Source organism: Biomphalaria glabrata, chromosome 6 (genome assembly GCF_947242115.1).
Source record: "Biomphalaria glabrata chromosome 6, xgBioGlab47.1, whole genome shotgun sequence".
NCBI classification, from domain to species: Eukaryota; Metazoa; Mollusca; class Gastropoda; family Planorbidae; genus Biomphalaria; species Biomphalaria glabrata.
Window position 1 is genome coordinate 23549211 of NC_074716.1, and position 20801 is coordinate 23570011.

A 20801-nucleotide genomic window follows, 5' to 3' on the forward strand; every position below is an offset into this window, starting at 1 on the left:
ATCTCAGTGTGTCGGCCCTACACTAAAGAGACTTGAGCCTTCAATTTCCCAAACCACTTATCTCAGTGTGTCGGCCCTACACTAAAGAGACTTGAGCCTTCAATTTCCCAAACCACTTATCTCAGTGTGTCGGCCCTACACTAAAGAGACTTGAGCCTTCAATTTCCCAAACCACTTATCTCAGTGTGTCGGCCCTACACTAAAGAGACTTGAGCCTTCAATTTCCCAAACCACTTATCTCAGTGTGTCGGCCCTACACTAAAGAGACTTGAGCCTTCAATTTCCCAAACCACTTATCTCAGTGTGTCGGCCCTACACTAAAGAGACTTGAGCCTTCAATTTCCCAAACCACTTATCTCAGTGTGTCGGCCCTACACTAAAGAGACTTGAGCCTTCAATTTCCCAAACCACTTATCTCAGTGTGTCGGCCCTACACTAAAGAGACTTGAGCCTTCAATTTCCCAAACCACTTATCTCAGTGTGTCGGCCCTACACTAAAGAGACTTGAGCCTTCAATTTCCCAAACCACTTATCTCAGTGTGTCGGCCCTACACTAAAGAGACTTGAGCCTTCAATTTCCCAAACCACTTATCTCAGTGTGTCGGCCCTACACTAAAGAGACTTGAGCCTTCAATTTCCCAAACCACTTATCTCAGTGTGTCGGCCTACACTAAAGAGACTTGAGCCTTCAATTTCCCAAACCACTTATCTCAGTGTGTCGGCCCTACACTAAAGAGACTTGAGCCTTCAATTTCCCAAACCACTTATCTCAGTGTGTCGGCCCTACACTAAATAGACTTGAGCCTTCAATTTCCCAAACCACTTATCTCAGTGTGTCGGCCCTACACTAAAGAGACTTGAGCCTTCAATTTCCCAAACCACTTATCTCAGTGTGTCGGCCCTACACTAAAGAGACTTGAGCCTTCAATTTCCCAAACCACTTATCTCAGTGTGTCGGCCCTACACTAAAGAGACTTGAGCCTTCAATTTCCCAAACCACTTATCTCAGTGTGTCGGCCCTACAGACTTGAGCCTTCAAGTTAGAATTCAAGTCGAGCCATCACATGGACACTCCCAGACTCTCACACTCCCAGACTCTCACACTCCCAGACTCTCAGATACCTCTCCTTGACCAACTGGTCCACACAAGTGATAGGACCAAAGTGTATTGACAATGCTAAAAGCATGAAATTGCGCTAAATAAAACAATAGGTATAAATACTTCCAATCGCACAGATTTGTTCTTGTTAGTCTAGATCTATTTCAAATAAATGGCAAGATTGATTTCAAGAAATTGAGACATTTTACTAAGCGTTTACATAAGCTTTGTTTTTGAAGCTATTTATATTCTATTTCCACTCTGTGAAGAACTGAACGATTTAACTTGGCTACTGTTTAATGCTCACCAATATCTAGCTCAGGGTATCTGCTTACAGTGAAACGTTACAATGACACTTTGTAAAAGGATTACCGTATTTTCGCGCTTATAACCCGCGGGTTCTACAAGTTCTACTCACGAAAGGCAGCTGTGTGGGGTCTACAAAGGTTCAGGGTTTACAAACTGTATTTAACTCATAAACATAACGGAAAGTATGGATATACCGGCGGGTCTTTATACTTTCTATAGTTGGCTTTGTGGTTGTGAAATGTACATTGGAGAGCGTTATGAGCATCTTGTTATAAGACTCATGAAAACAAATCGTAGACCTACCAGTGTGGCAGTGAATCTTGATGTACCAGTCATCAGTTCTGACTAGTGTATGGCCATGTCACGCTTTGCACTTGCGGGATATATAAGGGTATGCTTTGTGCCAGTTTGCTTTTACTTATCTTTTATACTGTGTGCGGGGTATACGCATGTGCGGGTTATATGTGTGCGGGATATACGTGTATGAGGGGTATACGCATGTGCGGGGTATACCCATATGCGGGGTATACGCGTGTGCGGGGTATACGCGTGTGCGGCTTGTGGGGAACAGTTATGGACACTTAAATGAATAACAATGATTTTACAAGACCATCTTTTATTGTTACTTTTATTATATGGACACCTAGATCTAAGACTAAATCTAGATTTTTGATTAAGAGTCTATATCTAGATCTACTTCTAGGTCTAGAATTTAGATGTAATCCATATTAGATTTACTTACAAATATAAGAGCACAGCTCCAGATAATCTTTCAGTAAACTTTCAATCACGTTTCTCCCTTAAAAGCTACGGTCTGCGGGCTTTTTCAGTGCACGGCCCACTCCCCATTGATCTTAGACAGACAACATGCTACACTACTTTCAAGAAGAGCATTAAGACCTACTTGTTTAGATTAGTTTGTCATTTTAGCTCTTGTGTTTGTGTTTGTAATGTTATTAAAGCGCCTTGAGCCTACATTTTGTTTGTTAACAGCACTTTATAAATAGATTATTATTATTATTAAAGCAACTATAAATAAACAGCTCAATTATCGGTACACTACGGCTGACTACGCCATGTTTTTTTTAATTGAATAACTCCATTGATAGGCATTTAACTCTAGACTTAGAAGACGATGCGCAAAATTCTCCTGAACATTCATTTATTAAAATTCTTGAATCAAAGAAGCATTACATTCGGAAAAGCCAGAAAGCGATAGTCTTTTCAAGAACGCGATGTCCTTTGAAATCCAATGTGGGGATCTAGATTAAGGTCTAGCTTTACAGCAAAATTTAAATTTATTTATTTTTTATTTGAAAAATTATATCTGTCAAACAAAGGTTTTCCCTATGTGGCTAACGAGCTAGTCATTCTTATCTCAGCGATTATACATCAACTGCAAAATTTCTAGTAAAATCGTTAAAACCGTTTTTGAGATCAGTGTCCATGCATTTTCCAGGTTCCTGGTTCCATGAAGTTGTGACTTGAATAGAAGCTTTGTAAAAAAAAATAAAAATTCGCGCTTTCGTGTGCGAATAAAAAGGACAGAGGATAAACAGGGGAATGACCCTTTTCTGATGGATTGAGAATTACTTGTGCGAATTAATATAGGCTATATCACAAAACAACTAGATCTAATAACTCCAGTAAGTAGACTGTACAACTTAATAAAGTCTGTTATAAAATAGTTTGAAATAAAATCATGAATAAATTAATACTCTGTCAAACTTCCGAATAGTGTAAGATCAGCAGAAGTGGCAGCCTCCATTAGAGCACTACTGTTTGATGTAGAGAGTTCCTAAACATCTACAAAAAAATGTGAAGGCAAAAAAAAAAAATGAGGACATTTCAGCGGTAGAGATCTGAGATCTATTTCTACTTGTGAAGACACATAATAAAAGTTTTAAATAAATAACGTCGGGTATCTTTGAGTTAATAGTGTAGAGGTTGTTCAATACGTCAGCGTAGAGCATTCTATCTCGCTCAGATCCTGTGCCCACTTCACAGATATGTTCCCACTCAATCAAATATTGACGACCGAGTCTTGCAAGATGTCCTCTCTAAAGAGAACGTCCATTTCGGACTTTGTCTACACTATACAATTAGTGCTCCAATTCAAAGACATGTGCAGCCCTGGACACAGCAGCACAATTTTGTTTTTTTTACTTTTCCATGGACTAGATATGTGGCTTTGCCTCTTAGGACTTTCTGCGATACTTAGGATTCTATTTCGTAAAGCTAAGTGGTTCCCAGTGGCGTCCATTAGAAGACATTCATATACTGTAGGCAACTAAGGAATTCATTAAGAGTGATATTTCAAACAGTGGCGTATCTCGAAGTTTTAGTTGTTTTGTTTTTTTTAAGAATTCGAAATTTTGTTGTAAGGAATTTCGCTTTGATTGGAGCTTTACATTGAGGACAGACAAACTATAAATAGCAAGTCTTTAGGTGTCTCCGCTGTACAAGTGTTCACAAGCTGGGTTTTTAAAAGCTAGACGAGAGTTTTAGAAAATTTGTTTGCACTACAGAGTCCAATTTTCTTAGCTCTTCAGTTTATAGTAGAAAGATAAATTCATAATAAAGAATTACACATTAACTCTATGACAAAGACAGAACTGAAATTTAAAAAATAAATAAATTGGCAACTGAATAGCGGTGTAATGTACTAGTTTAGAGAGTAGGTTAGTTTTGTTAGATAAATATATTGTGTATAGTTTTAGCGACGGTAAAAGTAATGACGTAGTAAGACAGACTAATGACGTGGTAGACTTAGGCGAACGAGAGACCAACATGGCGTTTTTAGAAGTAGGCTGTGTTTTGAATAGTAGTTGAGTAGTAGTTAGATATAGCGACGTTTTAGAAAGACTGGACGGATTTCCCAGTGGTTAAAAAAGTCTCATTTTATGGAACTGAATGTTGTTATCAAGTCTATCTATTTTGTAATGTTCTGTGGCTAATGTTAAAGTAATAATTGATACATAGTCGAAGTCAGATTAGATTAGCCCACAACATTATTTTGGCGACCCCGAGGCGGTACTACAGAAGAGTGTGTACGAAGTCAGATTAGATTAGCCCACAACATTATTTTGGTGACCCCGAGGCGGTAATACAGAAGAGTGTGTACGAAGTCAGATTAGATTAGCCCACAACATTATTTTGGCGACCCCGAGGCGGTACTACAGAAGAGTGTGTACGAAGTCAGATTAGATTAGCCCACATTATTTTGGTGACCCCGAGGCGGTAATACAGAAGAGTGTGTACGAAGTCAGATTAGATTAGCCCACAACATTATTTTGGTGACCCCGAGGCGGTAATACAGAAGAGTGTGTACGAAGTCAGATTAGATTAGCCCACAACATTATTTTGGCGACCCCGAGGCGGTAATACAGAAGAGTGTGTACGAAGTCAGATTAGATTAGCCCACAACATTATTTTGGTGACCCCGAGGCGGTAATATAGAAGAGTGTGTACGAAGTCAGATTAGATTAGCCCACAACATTATTTTGGTGACCCCGAGGCGGTAATACAGAAGAGTGTGTACGAAGTCAGATTAGATTAGCCCACAACATTATTTTGGTGACCCCGAGGCGGTAATACAGAAGAGTGTGTACGAAGTCAGATTAGATTAGCCCACAACATTATTTTGGTGACCCCGAGGCGGTAATACAGAAGAGTGTGTACGAAGTCAGATTAGATTAGCCCACAACATTATTTTGGTGACCCCGAGGCGGTAATACAGAAGAGTGTATACGAAGTCAGATTAGATTAGCCCACAACATTATTTTGGTGACCCCGAGGCGCAGGGGCGTAACTAGGGATTTGGGGGCCCGGGGGGATTGACCTCTTTGGGGGCCCCTTGCATTTTGACATTCGACATATGTCATGAGATAATGTACGCAAAAATATATAAGCCCCAAATCAAATTGGTTCAGTATATCAGTAAACTTAACAAAAAGTAATCATCAAGACTCTTTTAATGAATAATACCGTTGTTTATTAGTTAAATAATGCACAAGTGACAAATCTAAATTGATATCGCTTCACGTCGTGCATTCTGTGCAGCAAAGACATCTATAACATCAACTACATCGATACTTTCTAGTATTTGTGACTTCACTGACATTAAAACCATGATAATCCTTTCTTGCGTCATTGTGCTCCTGAGATACTTTTTGATGAGCTTGAGCTTTGAGAATGATCTCTCACATGACGTAATGTCGTAATGGAAGTGGCCTGAGTTAGCGGTATTCGGAGGAGGTTGCAAAGTCTGAGCACACGTAATTCCCATATGAAGCCTGTTTCCTCAATATGTCTATTGGTGATTGTATTACTGTTTGTTGATGAAAAGTGCTCGTGCATCAATGACATCATTGAAAAAGCTATTTTCCATTTATTTCATCATACAAACAGGAAAAGTAGCACAGTTTGTCACAAGCGTGTCTTCAAACAGGTGTCTTGGTTCAAGAAGAAACCCAGAGGTATCCATTTTCTTTCCAGCCTTTGGAATCTGCCCTTCATCTCCATATGAAATCTGTCCAGCACTTCTGTCACAACACGTTTGAATTGCAGTTGTGTTGACAGTCCTACATTAGAACTCAACTTCCCATCAAGTCTTTTCTTTCATATGGTTGTTTTGATTACAGGGAATCCATAGTATTCACTACCTTCTTTTGCTTTTTCGATGGATTGGGTTTTTGTCAGTTTCTCATCATTTTGCAGAAAGCATGGAAGGGTACTAATTTCTTTAGCAGATTCCCGTATATGCAGTCCAGACTTTTGTAGTTTCTTCCGAACTATATTAATTGGGCACAGGAGCTTTGACCAGAATTCCAGATAGGCAAAAAATTCTTAATCTTCCACTGCATGAAGAAGATTCTGTGCTAATATTATATGGCATTACGTCATTGTTGATTGTTTATGTTTTGTGCGAAAGCAAAAGGATTCAGGGTATACAAAAGTGGAAAAGATCCATATCTCGTTATGCTCGAGTATAGAAATACTCCGATAAGTGGACTGCCGGATTCACCATCACAACTGCTGACGAGTAGAAGAGTCAGGGAATCATTCCAACTGATCACAAACTATTGAAACCATTGGTAGCTGAAAATGCAGAGACATTACTCAACGAACGACAGATGAAAAGCTAAGTGAAATACGATGCAAAAGCAAGACTACCTAAAGATTATTCTGTCGGAGAGTTCGTCTAGATCAAACATGGCAGAAAGCAGTTGTCATAAAAACATTCAGCACCCAGATCTTACATCATAAAGACAAACAATGGAAAAACATACAGAAGAAATCAACGCTTTTTAAATAAGAGTTTCGATGAAGACATCTCTGGGTACTATGATACCGATGAGGACAATGAACTGCAAACTGTTGCAACAAACGAAACAGACAGTTATAGACCAACGTCTAGAGAACTTGTTCAGTCAAGACAACCAGAAGTGGACGAATTGTTAAAGTTCCTAGTAGACAGTGCCGGTCGCAGTGGGCGCCGCGCTTTCATAGGACCCGCGCTAATTCCAAGTGTACATTATTAAATTAAACAATTATAACGTATATAAAATAACAGGGTTTTCGCGACCTCCTGATTTTTCAGGGCCTCCAGGAAATCTCATAAAAAGGCAAAATATACGATAAAGTCCTGAACTTTTTTTGAATTTATTCAAATCTCCTAAAGAATAGACGAAATAGACGTTTTGGGGTGCCAATAAATAAAAAGTGGCATTGCGAGCTTTCATTTGATAAAAATTTATTGCAAAGACGAAAGTAGGCCTATTTTCTAATTTAAAAAAAATAATTTTGACATTATGCTTATCCCTACCCAGACTAGGCCCCGCGCGATCCGTTTCGCATAGGGCCCCGCAAATGCTAGGGCCGGCCCTGCTAGTAGATATCACTATTAAGAACTTTAAAAGGAAGGGTGTGATAATAACTTCAATAGGAAGGATGTATTAATATTATATGATATTACGTCATTATTTTTTGTTTATGTTTTGTGCGAAAGCAAAAGGACTAGATCATAAGATGTAAATAAAAAGAGAGAGTTTCCATTGGATTGAGGAAAGATGAATAAAGGGGTAATAACTCGAGTGTGAAGTTTAATTCTGAAATTATTGACGCCAAACCCGAAAAATGGACAATTTTAGCATTGTTAAGAATAACTTTTAGTTATACTCGATTCTGTAAATTTTGCTTCAAGGTTAATTAGTGTAGCCATATAATACTCGCCATTTAGATCTATTATTAGTAAAGGTAACAAGATACCTGGAATTCGCTGTATATCATGCAGTTTTATTCGTGGCAACAAATTATAAAACGAAGGTCCGTACCTCTTCACAAAAACTGATCTCTGCGGCAAAAATATTTTTAAAATATCTAGGTTTAGTATTTGTGATAAATTTAATCCATAAATGTTGATTAAAAAAAGACACCCGTTGACACTATTTGTCAATCAAATATATTAATTTATGTATTTACAAATAAATTTCGGACACCCATTTGGGGGCCCCCCCTAGGTGGGGGCCCGGGGGGATTTTAAAATTCTCCCCCCCATCCCCCCCCCCTTAGTTACGCCACTGCCGAGGCGGTAATACAGAAGAGTGTGTACGAAGTCAGATTAGATTAGCCCACAACATTATTTTGGTGACCCCGAGGCGGTAATACAGAAGAGTGTGTACGAAGATCAACTGCTACGCTAGAGGTATTTTTTGTTCAAAAAAGAATTCCTTTCCAGGAGGTTTTCAAACGAAAACTTATCAGTGATCTAAAGTTTAGTTCAATGATGATGTCAATAAATGATGCACAATTAGATCTAGATCTATGTACATCTTGTCTATCAATAACACACAAAAAAATGACATCAACTGAAAAGAATAGCCTTGCATTTAAAATTTAGTTATAGAGCACAGAGCTATACATGTTATTTTGCTATTTTTTTATGCAGGTTGTGATCTAGAGATCTATTTATGTCGCCAGCACTGCAAATGTTCTTTGAAGAGGGTGCCATTTTAAAAACACCCGGATATTATTCTGTATTTTAGAATTATAAGCTGGTGCATTCGTTAAAAAAAAGTACACAAAGAATTTTAGAACTATTTGTTTTTTAGTTGGCAACATTGAGGGTCGAGTTAGCGACCTTGACATTGCTTAGTTGAACTTGAAAATCTCCAATTCTAATATCTGAGAGTTGTAGTTGTGTCTGCCCCTAATTAATATGTGTCAATAATGAAATTAAAAGTGAATCAACTAATCTATTTAAAAGCTAAACATAACAATATAATGTACTTATAGTTGTATACATTCATATGTTTACAGAATTATTATGTTGACCTTCTTAAATCGTAGAACGACTATGGTTCATCTCGTAGAACGACTGTGGTTCATCTCCTAGAACGACTATGGTTCATCTCGAAGAAAGACTATGGTTCATCTCGTAGAACGACTATGGTTCATCTCGTAGAAAGACTATGGTTCATCTCGTAGAACGACTATGGTTCATCTCGTAGAAAGACTATGGTTCATCTCGTAGAAAGACTATGGTTCATCTCGTAGAATGACTATGGTTCATCTCGTAGCACAACTGTGGTTCATATCGTAGAATGACTATGGTTCATCTCGTAGTATGACTATGGTTCATCTCGTAGAACAACTATGGTTCATCTCGTAGAAAGACTATGGTTCATCTCGTAGAATGACTATGGTTCATCTCGTAGAAAGACTATGGTTCATCTCGTAGAATGACTATGGTTCATCTCGTAGAAAGACTATGGTTCATCTCGTAGAATGACTATGGTTCATCTCGTAGAATGACTATGGTTCATCTCGTAGAATGACTATGGTTCATCTCGTAGAATGACTATGGTTCATCTCGTAGTACGACTGTGGTTCATCTCGTTTAATGTCTATGGTTCATCTCGTAGTACGACTATGGTTCATCTCGTAGAACGACTGTGGTTCATCTCGTAGAATAACTATGGTTCATCTCGTAGAACGACTGTGGTTCATCTCGTTTAAAGACTATGGCTCATCTCGTAGAACGACTATAGTTCATTTCGTAGAAAGACTATGGTTCATCTCGTAGAACGACTATGGCTCATCTCGTAGAACGACTATGGTTCATCTCGTAGAACGACTATGGCTCATCTCGTAGAACGACTATGGTTCATCTCGTAGAACGACTATGGTTCATTTCGTAGAAAGACTATGGTTCATCTCGTAGAATAACTATGGTTCAACTCGTAGAAAGACTATGGTTCATCTCGTTTAATGACTATTGTTTATCTCGTAGTACGACTATAGTTCATCTCGTAGAACGACTATGGTTCATTTCGTAGAAAGACTATGGTTCATCTCGTAGAACGACTATAGTTCATCTCGTAGTAAGACTATGGTTCATCTCGTTTAACGACTATGGTTCATCTCGTTGAAAGACAATGGTTCATCTCGTAGAATGACTATGGTTCATCTCGTAGACTGACTATGGCTCATCTCGTAGAATGACTATGGTTCATCTCGTAGAATGACTATGGTTCATCTCGTAGCACAACTGTGGTTCATATCGTAGAATGACTATGGTTCATCTCGTAGTATGACTATGGTTCATCTCGTAGAACAACTATGGTTCATCTCGTAGAAAGACTATGGTTCATCTCGTAGAATGACTATGGTTCATCTCGTAGAAAGACTATGGTTCATCTCGTAGAATGACTATGGTTCATCTCGTAGAAAGACTATGGTTCATCTCGTAGAATGACTATGGTTCATCTCGTAGAATGACTATGGTTCATCTCGTAGAATGACTATGGTTCATCTCGTAGAATGACTATGGTTCATCTCGTAGTACGACTGTGGTTCATCTCGTTTAATGTCTATGGTTCATCTCGTAGTACGACTATGGTTCATCTCGTAGAACGACTGTGGTTCATCTCGTAGAATAACTATGGTTCATCTCGTAGAACGACTGTGGTTCATCTCGTTTAAAGACTATGGCTCATCTCGTAGAACGACTATAGTTCATTTCGTAGAAAGACTATGGTTCATCTCGTAGAACGACTATGGCTCATCTCGTAGAACGACTATGGTTCATCTCGTAGAACGACTATGGCTCATCTCGTAGAACGACTATGGTTCATCTCGTAGAACGACTATGGTTCATTTCGTAGAAAGACTATGGTTCATCTCGTAGAATAACTATGGTTCAACTCGTAGAAAGACTATGGTTCATCTCGTTTAATGACTATTGTTTATCTCGTAGTACGACTATAGTTCATCTCGTAGAACGACTATGGTTCATTTCGTAGAAAGACTATGGTTCATCTCGTAGAACGACTATAGTTCATCTCGTAGTAAGACTATGGTTCATCTCGTTTAACGACTATGGTTCATCTCGTTGAAAGACAATGGTTCATCTCGTAGAATGACTATGGTTCATCTCGTAGACTGACTATGGCTCATCTCGTAGAATGACTATGGTTCATCTCGTAGAATGACTATGGTTCGTCTTGTAGAAAGACTATGGTTCATCTCGTAGAACGACTATGGTTCATCTCGTAGAATGACTATTGTTCGTCTCGTAGAAAGACTCTGGTTCATCTCGTTTAACGAATATGGTTCATCTCGTAGAATGACTATGGTTCATCTCGTAGAATGACTATGGCTCATCTCGTAGAATGACTATGGTTCATCTCGTAGAACGACTATGGTTCATCTCGTAGAATGACTTTGGTTCGTCTCGTAGAAAGACTATGGTTCATCTCGTTTAACAAATATGGTTCATCTCGTTTAACGAATATGGTTCATCTCGTAGAATGACTATGGTTCATCTCGTAGAATGAATATGGTTCATCTCGTAGAATGACTATGGTTCATATCGTAGAACAACTATGGTTCATCTTGTAGAACGACTATGGTTCATCTTGTAGAACGACTATGGTTCATCTCGTAGAAAGACTATGGTTCATCTCGTAGAATGACTATGGTTCATCTCGTAGAATGACTATGGTTCATCTCGTAGAATGACTATGGGTCATATAGTAGAAAGACTATGGTTCATCTCGTAGAATGACTATGGTTCATCTCGTTTAACGACTATGGTTCATCTCGTAGAATGACTATGGTTCATCTCGTAGAATGACTATGGTGCATCTCGTAGAAAGACTATGGTTCATCTCGTAGAACGACTGTGGTTCATCTCGTAGAAAGACTATGGTTCATCTCGTTTAACGACTATGGTTCATCTCGTTTAACGACTATGGTTCATCTCGTAGAATGACTATGGTTCATCTCGTAGAATAACTATGGTTCATCTCGTAGAATGACTATGGTTCATCTCGTAGAATAACTATGGTTCATCTCGTAGAACGACTATGGTTCATCTCGTAGAAAGACTATGGTTCATCTCGTAGAAAGACTATGGTTCATCTCATAGAAAGACTATGGTTCATCTCGTTTAACGACTATGGTTCTTCTCGTAGAAAGACTGTGGTTCATCTCGTAGAAAGACTGTGGTTCATCTCGTAGAAAGACTATGGTTCATCTCTTTTAACGACTATGGTTCATCTCGTAGAACACTTTTTAATTTGACCGTGAAGCCGAATTCTTGAGAGACATTCCCTTCCGTTAGTTAGCAGGTTAAGTTTGCATTCGGTTTAGTGATAGACTAGCCAGACATTTTTAGTTTGGCACCCTTCTCTTAAGTGCATGAAATGTTTATAATATTTGTATAAATCTATCTACGTCCATAGAAATAAATGTATCAGTTACTGGCCTCTAGATCTCCTCTTTCAATCTTGATAAATGCAATGACCACAATTCTTTGTTCTAAATTTTAAATTCATCTACCCAATATGAAGAACCAGAATAAAGTAAGGATGTCTGTTACTCAACTTTGAGTCTTATGAAAAATATATTACACTCTGGATATAAAATTATTATTTTTCCCCACATCTACATTTCCTTAGCAGTAAATGCATTTTACGAGACTATACATAAGTAAGACAGAAAGAGCTCTCCAGTTCAGAGAAACACATCTAGTCAGACTAATGTATTAGTCCATTCCGAAATGACTTTTCCCATCAGCCGTCCCATCTAAGTAGAAATTTCTGGAGAGGCCCAACCAAGCTTAAAGTTTAGGTAGAAACGTCTCTTGGAGGGAGGCAATATAATTTGATTAGACCATGGGCTTAGATAAACAAGTCCCTATAGATTGCGCTGGTGCCAGGCCAATAGACAAAAATACTACATAAAGTCTGTATATCGGAATATCTTGGTTTTTTTTTTTTATAACGTTCCAGCAGGAGTAAAAAAAATATAACATGGTCAGATTTCCCTGAAGAGTCTGTAAGAGTCTCTTTGTGGCCACTGATGGGTGCCGCTGATCACTGAACTAGAGCCGCCGAGAAAAGGTTCTCAAATTGCTCCTATATTGTGCTTTTCTTGTGGCGTTTATGAGTAGGAGTTGGGGGGGGGCAGGGAGGAAAAGCGAAAGACGTTTCAGATTGACTGTCAGAAGTTTCAGATTGACTGTCAGAAGTTTCACATTGTACGACCAGTCACGTTTCCAAAATTCAATCACAGCGTCGGAGAAAATGAGTCCACAAAAAAAGAGAGAAGGGTGGTGGGGGATGGTGAAAAAAACTCCCAGGGGTCTATATTGGACATTAAGAGTGATTGAAAGTTTGGACAAAACTGGACAGCCAATCGATAGTACGGACTGGGCAGTTAACAGAAACCGAGTAATAGAAAAGCCGCGCAAACCGGATGTTTGTAGAGCTGAGATGTGTGGGAAATATTTTTTTTTAAGAAGATTGTTCTGTCGCGCTAGTTGGTTACCTTTCAATGAAATACTTGTGGTACAGCAACATAAACAACAACAGCAACAGATAAGCACAGAGGGGAACAATGTCACGTGACTATATCTACAAAGTCTGGACACATAATATACATCTTGACTCGCAGTGGACTAATCATTAAAACAATAATTTAAATAAGTTGTTATTGTAGAATTGATTCAAACATTCCGTGAAATAAAAAGAAAATAGCAATAGAAAAATTATGCGTTGAATCTTGTATGTCTCTTAATTTTGTTTTCGAGACATTATTAACGTTAATTACTTGCAATGTTCATGTTGTAAAAAAATTTTTTTTAATTCTTACTGTTTAAATTTTGATTGAATATTTATTTTCAAAAAAATAATTTCAAAAGTCAAATGTCAATACTACACTGAGGTGTGTCTACTGGCTTAAAGTAAGTTGTCGAGGAACACAACTAATGAACAAATAAAATAATAAGATCAATATCAAGATGTTTTTTTTTTACAAAAATACAAAGCTTAACTAAGGGAAAGAACTACGCATTTACAACTATCTCTCCATAATACCATGATCATAGATATAAATAAATATAAACTGGCCGATTAAAGAGATTTATGAAACGAAAATTTGTAACTTACAATTTTGTGTACTTTATTATACAGCATTTATGAGCAGTATAAAAGTTAAGTATTCATATCTATTTCAGCGCAACCTATATAAGTATTACAATATTTTCACTAGTGTTTTTTTTATTAATCTCTCAGCGTGAAGATCAAGCAGTTTTTCATAATTCGGAAATCCGAATACAATAGATATACATGTTTTCAAGTTACATGAAGTTACTTCCTTTTTCCAGTCTATATTTATTTATGTCTATGACCATGATATAAAGGTTACTTCCCGTATTCGAAATCAAACAAAATAATTAATTACTAATAATTAATAGGGTTTGTTGGACTAGTCCGTTTCGTTTCTTTGATTAAAAAGTATTGGGCCGGAAGTGGCTTTTTTCCTTATATATCTTTGCATTTTTCAGTTCTCTCTTTAAATTAAACTGACATTATTATGCTATAATTTTAAGTGTGCCTGATAGAGAAAAAAATTCTGCTCAAAAATACGGGTAGTTGGGATATAACCCGATAGAGGCTATAAAAAGAAAAGACCTGAAACTAGCGCTTAAAACTACACATTTACAGTACTTTATTTGATGAGTATTTTACCCAAGATCTGTGGGTGTTTTTTTAGGCCTAGCTTATTTCATGTACCCGGCATTTTCCGATACACAATTTCATACACAAAATAATTGTTGAAAAAAATTGTAGTGATTTTAAACTTTAAATGATTACTTTAAAAGGTGTTACTCTAATCAATTTTGAATATTATTTTGTTATGAATGTCACTGTCTATTTTGTGTCTGTTCTAGTTTCTTAAATTTTTCTTGTGTAAAGGGGTCGTTTTTCTCCTAATGGGTATACCTGGATTGTCCAAGCAGCCTTTGTAAAATATAGGTCCTAAATAATGCTTTGTTCATAAGCGAAAAATCACATGGCTGCATTATGATGAATGAACGTGTTAGTTCAATATATTTTATATTACTAGGTAACTAGAAATAACTGTATAAATAGACGTAAGTTTCATTTTTTTTCTGTTAGACAAAGTCATATGGCAAGTTTTCTAAAAAGGAATAATAATAGAATCATACAGTAAAAATAATCACTAAGTTTTTTTAAAAATAGTTTTGAAAGTCTAACTGATAAGATTACAAAGAGAGTTTGTGTTTTTGCAGATGTACACAAGCTACACTATGAGTCAGTCCATCTCTTCTAATTGTTTAGAAATGAGTGTAAAAATGTAGGCTTCGATATTTTTGCCTGAAGTTAAGAAATTACAAACTTCAAACAAATAATATATTGCCTCTTCCATAAAACTTTGCATTTAAAAAATAAATTTATCCAATGCTCGAAATCCTGCTTGTATACTTAGGCCCTATTTAAATCGATCCGGTATCAATGTATTAAGTAGCAATAACCCCGTAAAAAAATTAAATGAAAGAAGATTGAGATATACATATATTTTTGTGACGGTACGCACCGGTACTGGGTACCGGCACCTTTTTTCAATGTCGGGAAAAATGATTACTTTTCTTGTAATTCAACGTTAATTTATTATTAGTTGAAATTTAGGCAATCTATCACTGAGTACCGGGGCCTCTTTTTTATTTTTACAAAAAAAAGCACTTTATATACTTTCAGCCGACATGCCGTATTATTAACAACACCTATAAGTGAACTTCTCAATCATCTAGAGTCTTAGACAGTCATAATTTTAGACTAGATTTAAGTAGAGTTTAGACCTAGATCTAGTAGGACTATTACTATAAAAAAAAATTAAAATAATCAGTCATTATAGACATCTTTCGCAATTTTATTATTAGGTCTAGGCATTGAAAAGTAAATCTATTAATAAACTATAATAGATCTAAGTCTAAGTACTAACTTATTAAATAATAAATATTGTATAGATCTAGATTGACTAGATTATAGTCTAGTAGATTTAGTATAGAGTATAGTAAACGTATTTCAGTATTATTAAATCTATATCATATGTCTATATCTAATAATTAAAAAACTTTAGTCTTTATTAATATCTAGACATTTTTCTAATAAAAACTGACTATACGCTAGTATAGGCATAGCATAGGCTAAACTAGGCAATCTAGTCTCAAGATAGAATCTATACTATTACTAGATCTATTCGATTTTTATATATAGATCTAGATTAGAATTAGATTATAGATCTAAATATACTAATGGAGAGATGATATGCGGTGTTAGCCGTGACCCGTGTATGTCGAAGGCGCCGTGTTAGCTAATAGCGTTGCGCAAGAAACAAACCTGGGTTTTTCTAAACTGTAATACTTGGTATGTAATAGTAAAACAGCACCTACCTAAATAAATCGTAACTAGAAATCAAAAACCTATATTTATTGTAGTATATATAGGTCTGTGGTTGCATTTTATATAGCCTTCGTAACTTCTTCTATAGAGAAATGACTTTTGTAATTTCTTTTACTGAAAATTGGGCTATTCGCGTCTGACACATATATAATTTTTATGTTCAGCAACAAACCTTATTGACTAATTGGTTAATTTTTATTAATTCATGTTAAGTACAATAAATAATTGTTTAAAATTTAAACTTACATACAGAGAAGGAACGCGGGAGAATTAACGTGTTTAATTATCTAAGCGGACGAAACCCTACATATTTAGACTAATATGTGAATACTGAAGGATTACCTCTCCTTGTTAGTATCAAAAAAAATAATTAATTACCTGCATATTAACTAATTTGTTTATTTTTACCAAGCTTATATCAACTCACTCTGCCTGACTGCATGGTAAAAGCTTTTTTTCATGATATTCCTTCCACACTCAGTCTTGGATCAAGCTGAAACAGGTCCTTCTCCCAAATACCACTATCCTTCCACTGGTCCATCTCCCAAATACCACTATCCTTTCACTGGTCCTTCTCCCAAATACTACCATACCTCCACTGGTCCTTCTCCCTAAATACCACTATCCTTCCACTGGTCCATCTCCCAAATACCACTATCCTTTCACTGGTCCTTCTCCCAAATACTACCATACCTCCACTGGTCCTTCTCCCAAATACCACTATCCTTCCACTGGTCCATCTCCCAAATACCACTATCCTTTCACTGGTCCTTCTCCCAAATACTACCATACCTCCACTGGTCCTTCTCCCTAAATACCACTATCCTTTCACTGGTCCTTCTCCCAAATACTACTATCCTTCCATTCGTCCATCTCCCAAATACCACTACCCTTCCACTGGTCCTTCTCCCTAAATACCACTATCCTTCCACTGGTCCATCTCCCAAATACCACTATCCTTCCACTGGTCCTTCTCCCAAGTACTACCATACCTCCACTGGTCCTTCTCCACAACTACTACCATACCTCCACTGGTCCTTCTCCCCAAGTACTACCATACCTCCACTGGTCCTTCTCCCCAAGTACTACCATACCTCCACTGGTCCTTCTCCCCAAGTACTACCATACCTCCACTGGTCCTTCTCCCCAAGTACTACCATACCTCCACTGGTCCTTCTCCCCAAGTACTATCATACCTCCACTGGTCCTTCTCCCCAAGTACTACCATACCTCCACTGGTCCTTCTCCCAAGTACTACCATACCTCCACTGGTCCTTCTCCCCAAGTACTACCATACCTCCACTGGTCCTTCTCCCCAAGTACTACCATACCTCCACTGGTCCTTCTCCCCAAGTACTACCATACCTCCACTGGTCCTTCTCCCAAATACTACCATACCTCCACTGGTCCTTCTCCCCAAGTACTACCATACCTCCACTGGTCCTTCTCCCCAAGTACTACCATACCTCCACTGGTCCTTCTCCCCAAGTACTACCATACCTCCACTGGTCCTTCTCCCCAAGTACTACCATACCTCCACTGGTCCTTCTCCCCAAGTACTACCATACCTCCACTGGTCCTTCTCCCCAAGTACTACCATACCTCCACTGGTCCTTCTCCCCAAGTACTACCATACCTCCACTGGTCGACAAAAGTGATCGGACCACAACGCACTGAGCATGCTGAAAGTTACTCTGAACAAATACAATTCATAACAAAGTTACAAAGAGTGGAAACACACACTCAAAATCAGCCGCCGAAGTGGTCCACCTGGAGTCTTCGCCAGGATTCGAACACGGGACTTCCGGTTCCAAGTGCTTTACACCTAGCCACAGCATCTCCATATATTCATTTAGCGTACACTTATATTTTTAAAAATAATAATTATTAACCTTATCCATACATTCAAAATTAATAACATGTGACATGTAATAAAGAGAAACTAAAAAAGATTTATTCTTCTTACAAAATTAGATACATTGGCAACACGAAAAAAAATATTTCTTGACCTACTTCAGGTAGTGAGCTAGCTAGAAATGACATGACAGACTTGGACAAGACTGTCCCCTCGCAAAAAAAAAATTAATTAATATCTCCATTGCCAATTTACTTTCGGAAAAGAAAAAAAGTAGCCGTTGCATCGGAACTTTGAATGATCTAAAATATCACGATGTCCCATTTTTATTTTCTAGTTTCTAAGATCTAAACGGGACGGACTCACAGACAAACCACACAAAACTAATAGCGACTTTTCCCCTTTGCGGGTGCCGCTAAAAATTATTTCCACTAGCACAAATGTACCCATGTAAGTCTTGATCTAGTAGAAGCGGAGATATTTGGGCAGTGGGGTGCCTACAATCTACACAGTGGACTTGGTAGTTCTTAAAAAAAAACTCTCAAATAATCTGTTTTTATTTCTTTGTTTCGTCCCGTGTCCTGGTAACATGAAAATCCGCTATTAGTTTTGTCTGTCAAGTTTTGATTTAAAAAGTAACACATATTCCTCTTTTTGGGCAAAAAAATAATTTATCTTCCCTAATATTTTCTGATCATGTGTAAATATCCTTGATTGTGCGCGCTTGGTTTGTAGGTTTGTTCAAGACATTATCTACAATATGTTTCTTTTAGATATTCTAATAAAAAAAAATTAAATGTTTTCCATTTTACATCTTTTCTCATTCTGCTACGAACATTAATTGTAAAGTTAATAGCAGCTCTGAGGAAAGAGTTAATTGAATTTTATATACATTACAATCTCGTGATTGTCGTGTGAGAGAGTTAAGTTCAATTAGAGACATAGAGTTCAATAAGAGATACAGAGTTCAATTAGAGACATAGGTTTTATCGAAAGACAAAACAAAATAAATGATTTGAAATTGCTACATTCTATTCTCCAAAAGCCCCCCCCCCCCCCATGCTTTTACATTTATGTCAGAGTTACGCTCGTCTCTCGGCTGGTGGTGGTAGTGTAGTGTGGGGTGGGGTTCCAGAAGAAAGTGTCCCCCCAGGAGAGGGGGCTGGGCGTGCATCTCTTTTGTCCTTATTGAGACAGGCTAATCCGAGTTGGAGTTTTTCAAAATGGCGCCTTGCCAATTTCCTGCAGCAGCTGAAACATCGTCTGAAATCTTCCAATAATTGAAAGAAAGCCTTACACGCCACATCCCTGGAGGATAATGCGAGGGCGCCATTTTCCCGGCCTGCTCTGGCCAACTGTTTAGTTATGCAGTGGTTTTATGAACTGTTTCCGGTGCATACTAATGGCCTCTTATTTATCACGTCATCTCCTCTTCATTTTAGAGGTGAAGAGTGGGCAGTCCTGGGCTCGGAAAGTCTGGTGAAGGTTAATGGGCTGACCTCGAAATGTCCTTCCGACAAGATGATCAGGATTTTGTTTTTAAAGATTTTTGTTTCTATTTCGTTTTTTTTTAAATTTGTTTACGATCAGCAGCCATTAATTCTACAAGATGTGTGATAGAAAGTTAGATTGTTGTTTTGTTTGTTAATTGATAACAATGTACACAACGTAGGGTGAGAAACAAAAATATTTGGAAAGGTTTCTAAATGTACGTAATATGTCATTATCTTCTTCGAAGGAACGTCCGTAATTTATAAGATAAGGGGCTCACACTGCTCTATACATCATCATACGGTTTGATGACAATTACTTTTTAAAAGTGGGCGTTGACCAATAAGAAATGATCTATCATTGTGTGAGCTGTCATTAATGGATTTCAATGGAAAACCAAGTAAATAGGCTGAAATATTCAAGGCCTCAAAACACTAAGGTCCACAACTGGATATTTGTCCAGAAGTACCTATTTGCTTTTTTTTTTTTTTAGAGAACAAATATTCAAGAAAATAAACAATGCTCAAAGTGTTAAGAATTTTTCATTCTTCAAAATCGACACTAGCAGCTGGGAAAAAAAGTAGCCATGGATAGATCCACATGGAGAGAGAACATAAACGAAGGGTCTCGGATTGCAGATGCCATACACAACGGAAGCAGAAAGAAGGGTGAAAATGCGCCTGGAAATTACATATGCCCAACCTGCGACCGCAGCTGTGTGTATCAAGGATTGGCCCCTTTAGTCACACAAGAAGTTGCAAAGGGAAAAGATCGTCTCTCGAGACGTAAAATGCCACAGAAGTAGGCCTACTTAAAAGCAGACACATTAGTTACATTGTTACAAAACTATATGCAATCGTTACAATATTTTCATAGCAAAACATTTCTACTTGAACGTTGTATCTCTATCCATGAACAGTGTTATATTTCAGAGAGATTCATCTTTAGTCGGCTTGACCTAGACATACTTTGCTCATTTATAAATATGCAAATTCGTGTATTTGCCAACTCATTTATTGGCTAGTTTTGTTCACGTCTGCATTGGTTCGAATCCCTTCATCGATTGCGTTCAATAAAATCTATTCAAAGAAGAAAGTTTATTAATGCAGCGTTCGAAATATGTTTGAATAATATACTACCATTTAGTTTAGAACTGAAACACACACACACACACACACACATATAAATAGATAAGGAGAAAGAGAGAAAGTGATAGGGGGGAGGAGACGTTTGTGCGCATGATCAAACGGTCTTACAATTTGTGTTAGAGCTA

The 20801-nt window shown here is 37.6% G+C and overlaps 1 protein-coding gene across 1 annotated transcript; it reads left to right on the top strand.

Annotated features, from left to right (window-relative positions):
* The first annotated feature begins 1064 nt into the window (after positions 1-1064).
* LOC129926845 (mucin-2-like) lies at positions 1065-17840 on the top strand. The gene is made up of 3 exons (XM_056033304.1): positions 1065-1149; positions 16664-16783; positions 17164-17840. The coding sequence occupies exons 1-3, from the start codon at positions 1065-1067 to the stop codon at positions 17838-17840; spliced, it is 882 nt and encodes a 293-aa protein (XP_055889279.1).
* Positions 17841-20801: the final 2961 nt, after the last annotated feature.

Coding starts and splice junctions, on each gene's coding strand:
- LOC129926845 (XM_056033304.1), top strand. CDS start 1,065: ATGGACACTCCCAGACTCTCACACTCCCAGACTCTCACACTCCCAGAC. Junction 1,150..16,663: donor TGACCAACTGGTCCACACAA/GTGATAGGACCA, acceptor TTCCACACTCAG/TCTTGGATCAAGCTGAAACA. Junction 16,784..17,163: donor ATACTACCATACCTCCACTG/GTCCTTCTCCCT, acceptor CCTTCTCCCAAG/TACTACCATACCTCCACTGG.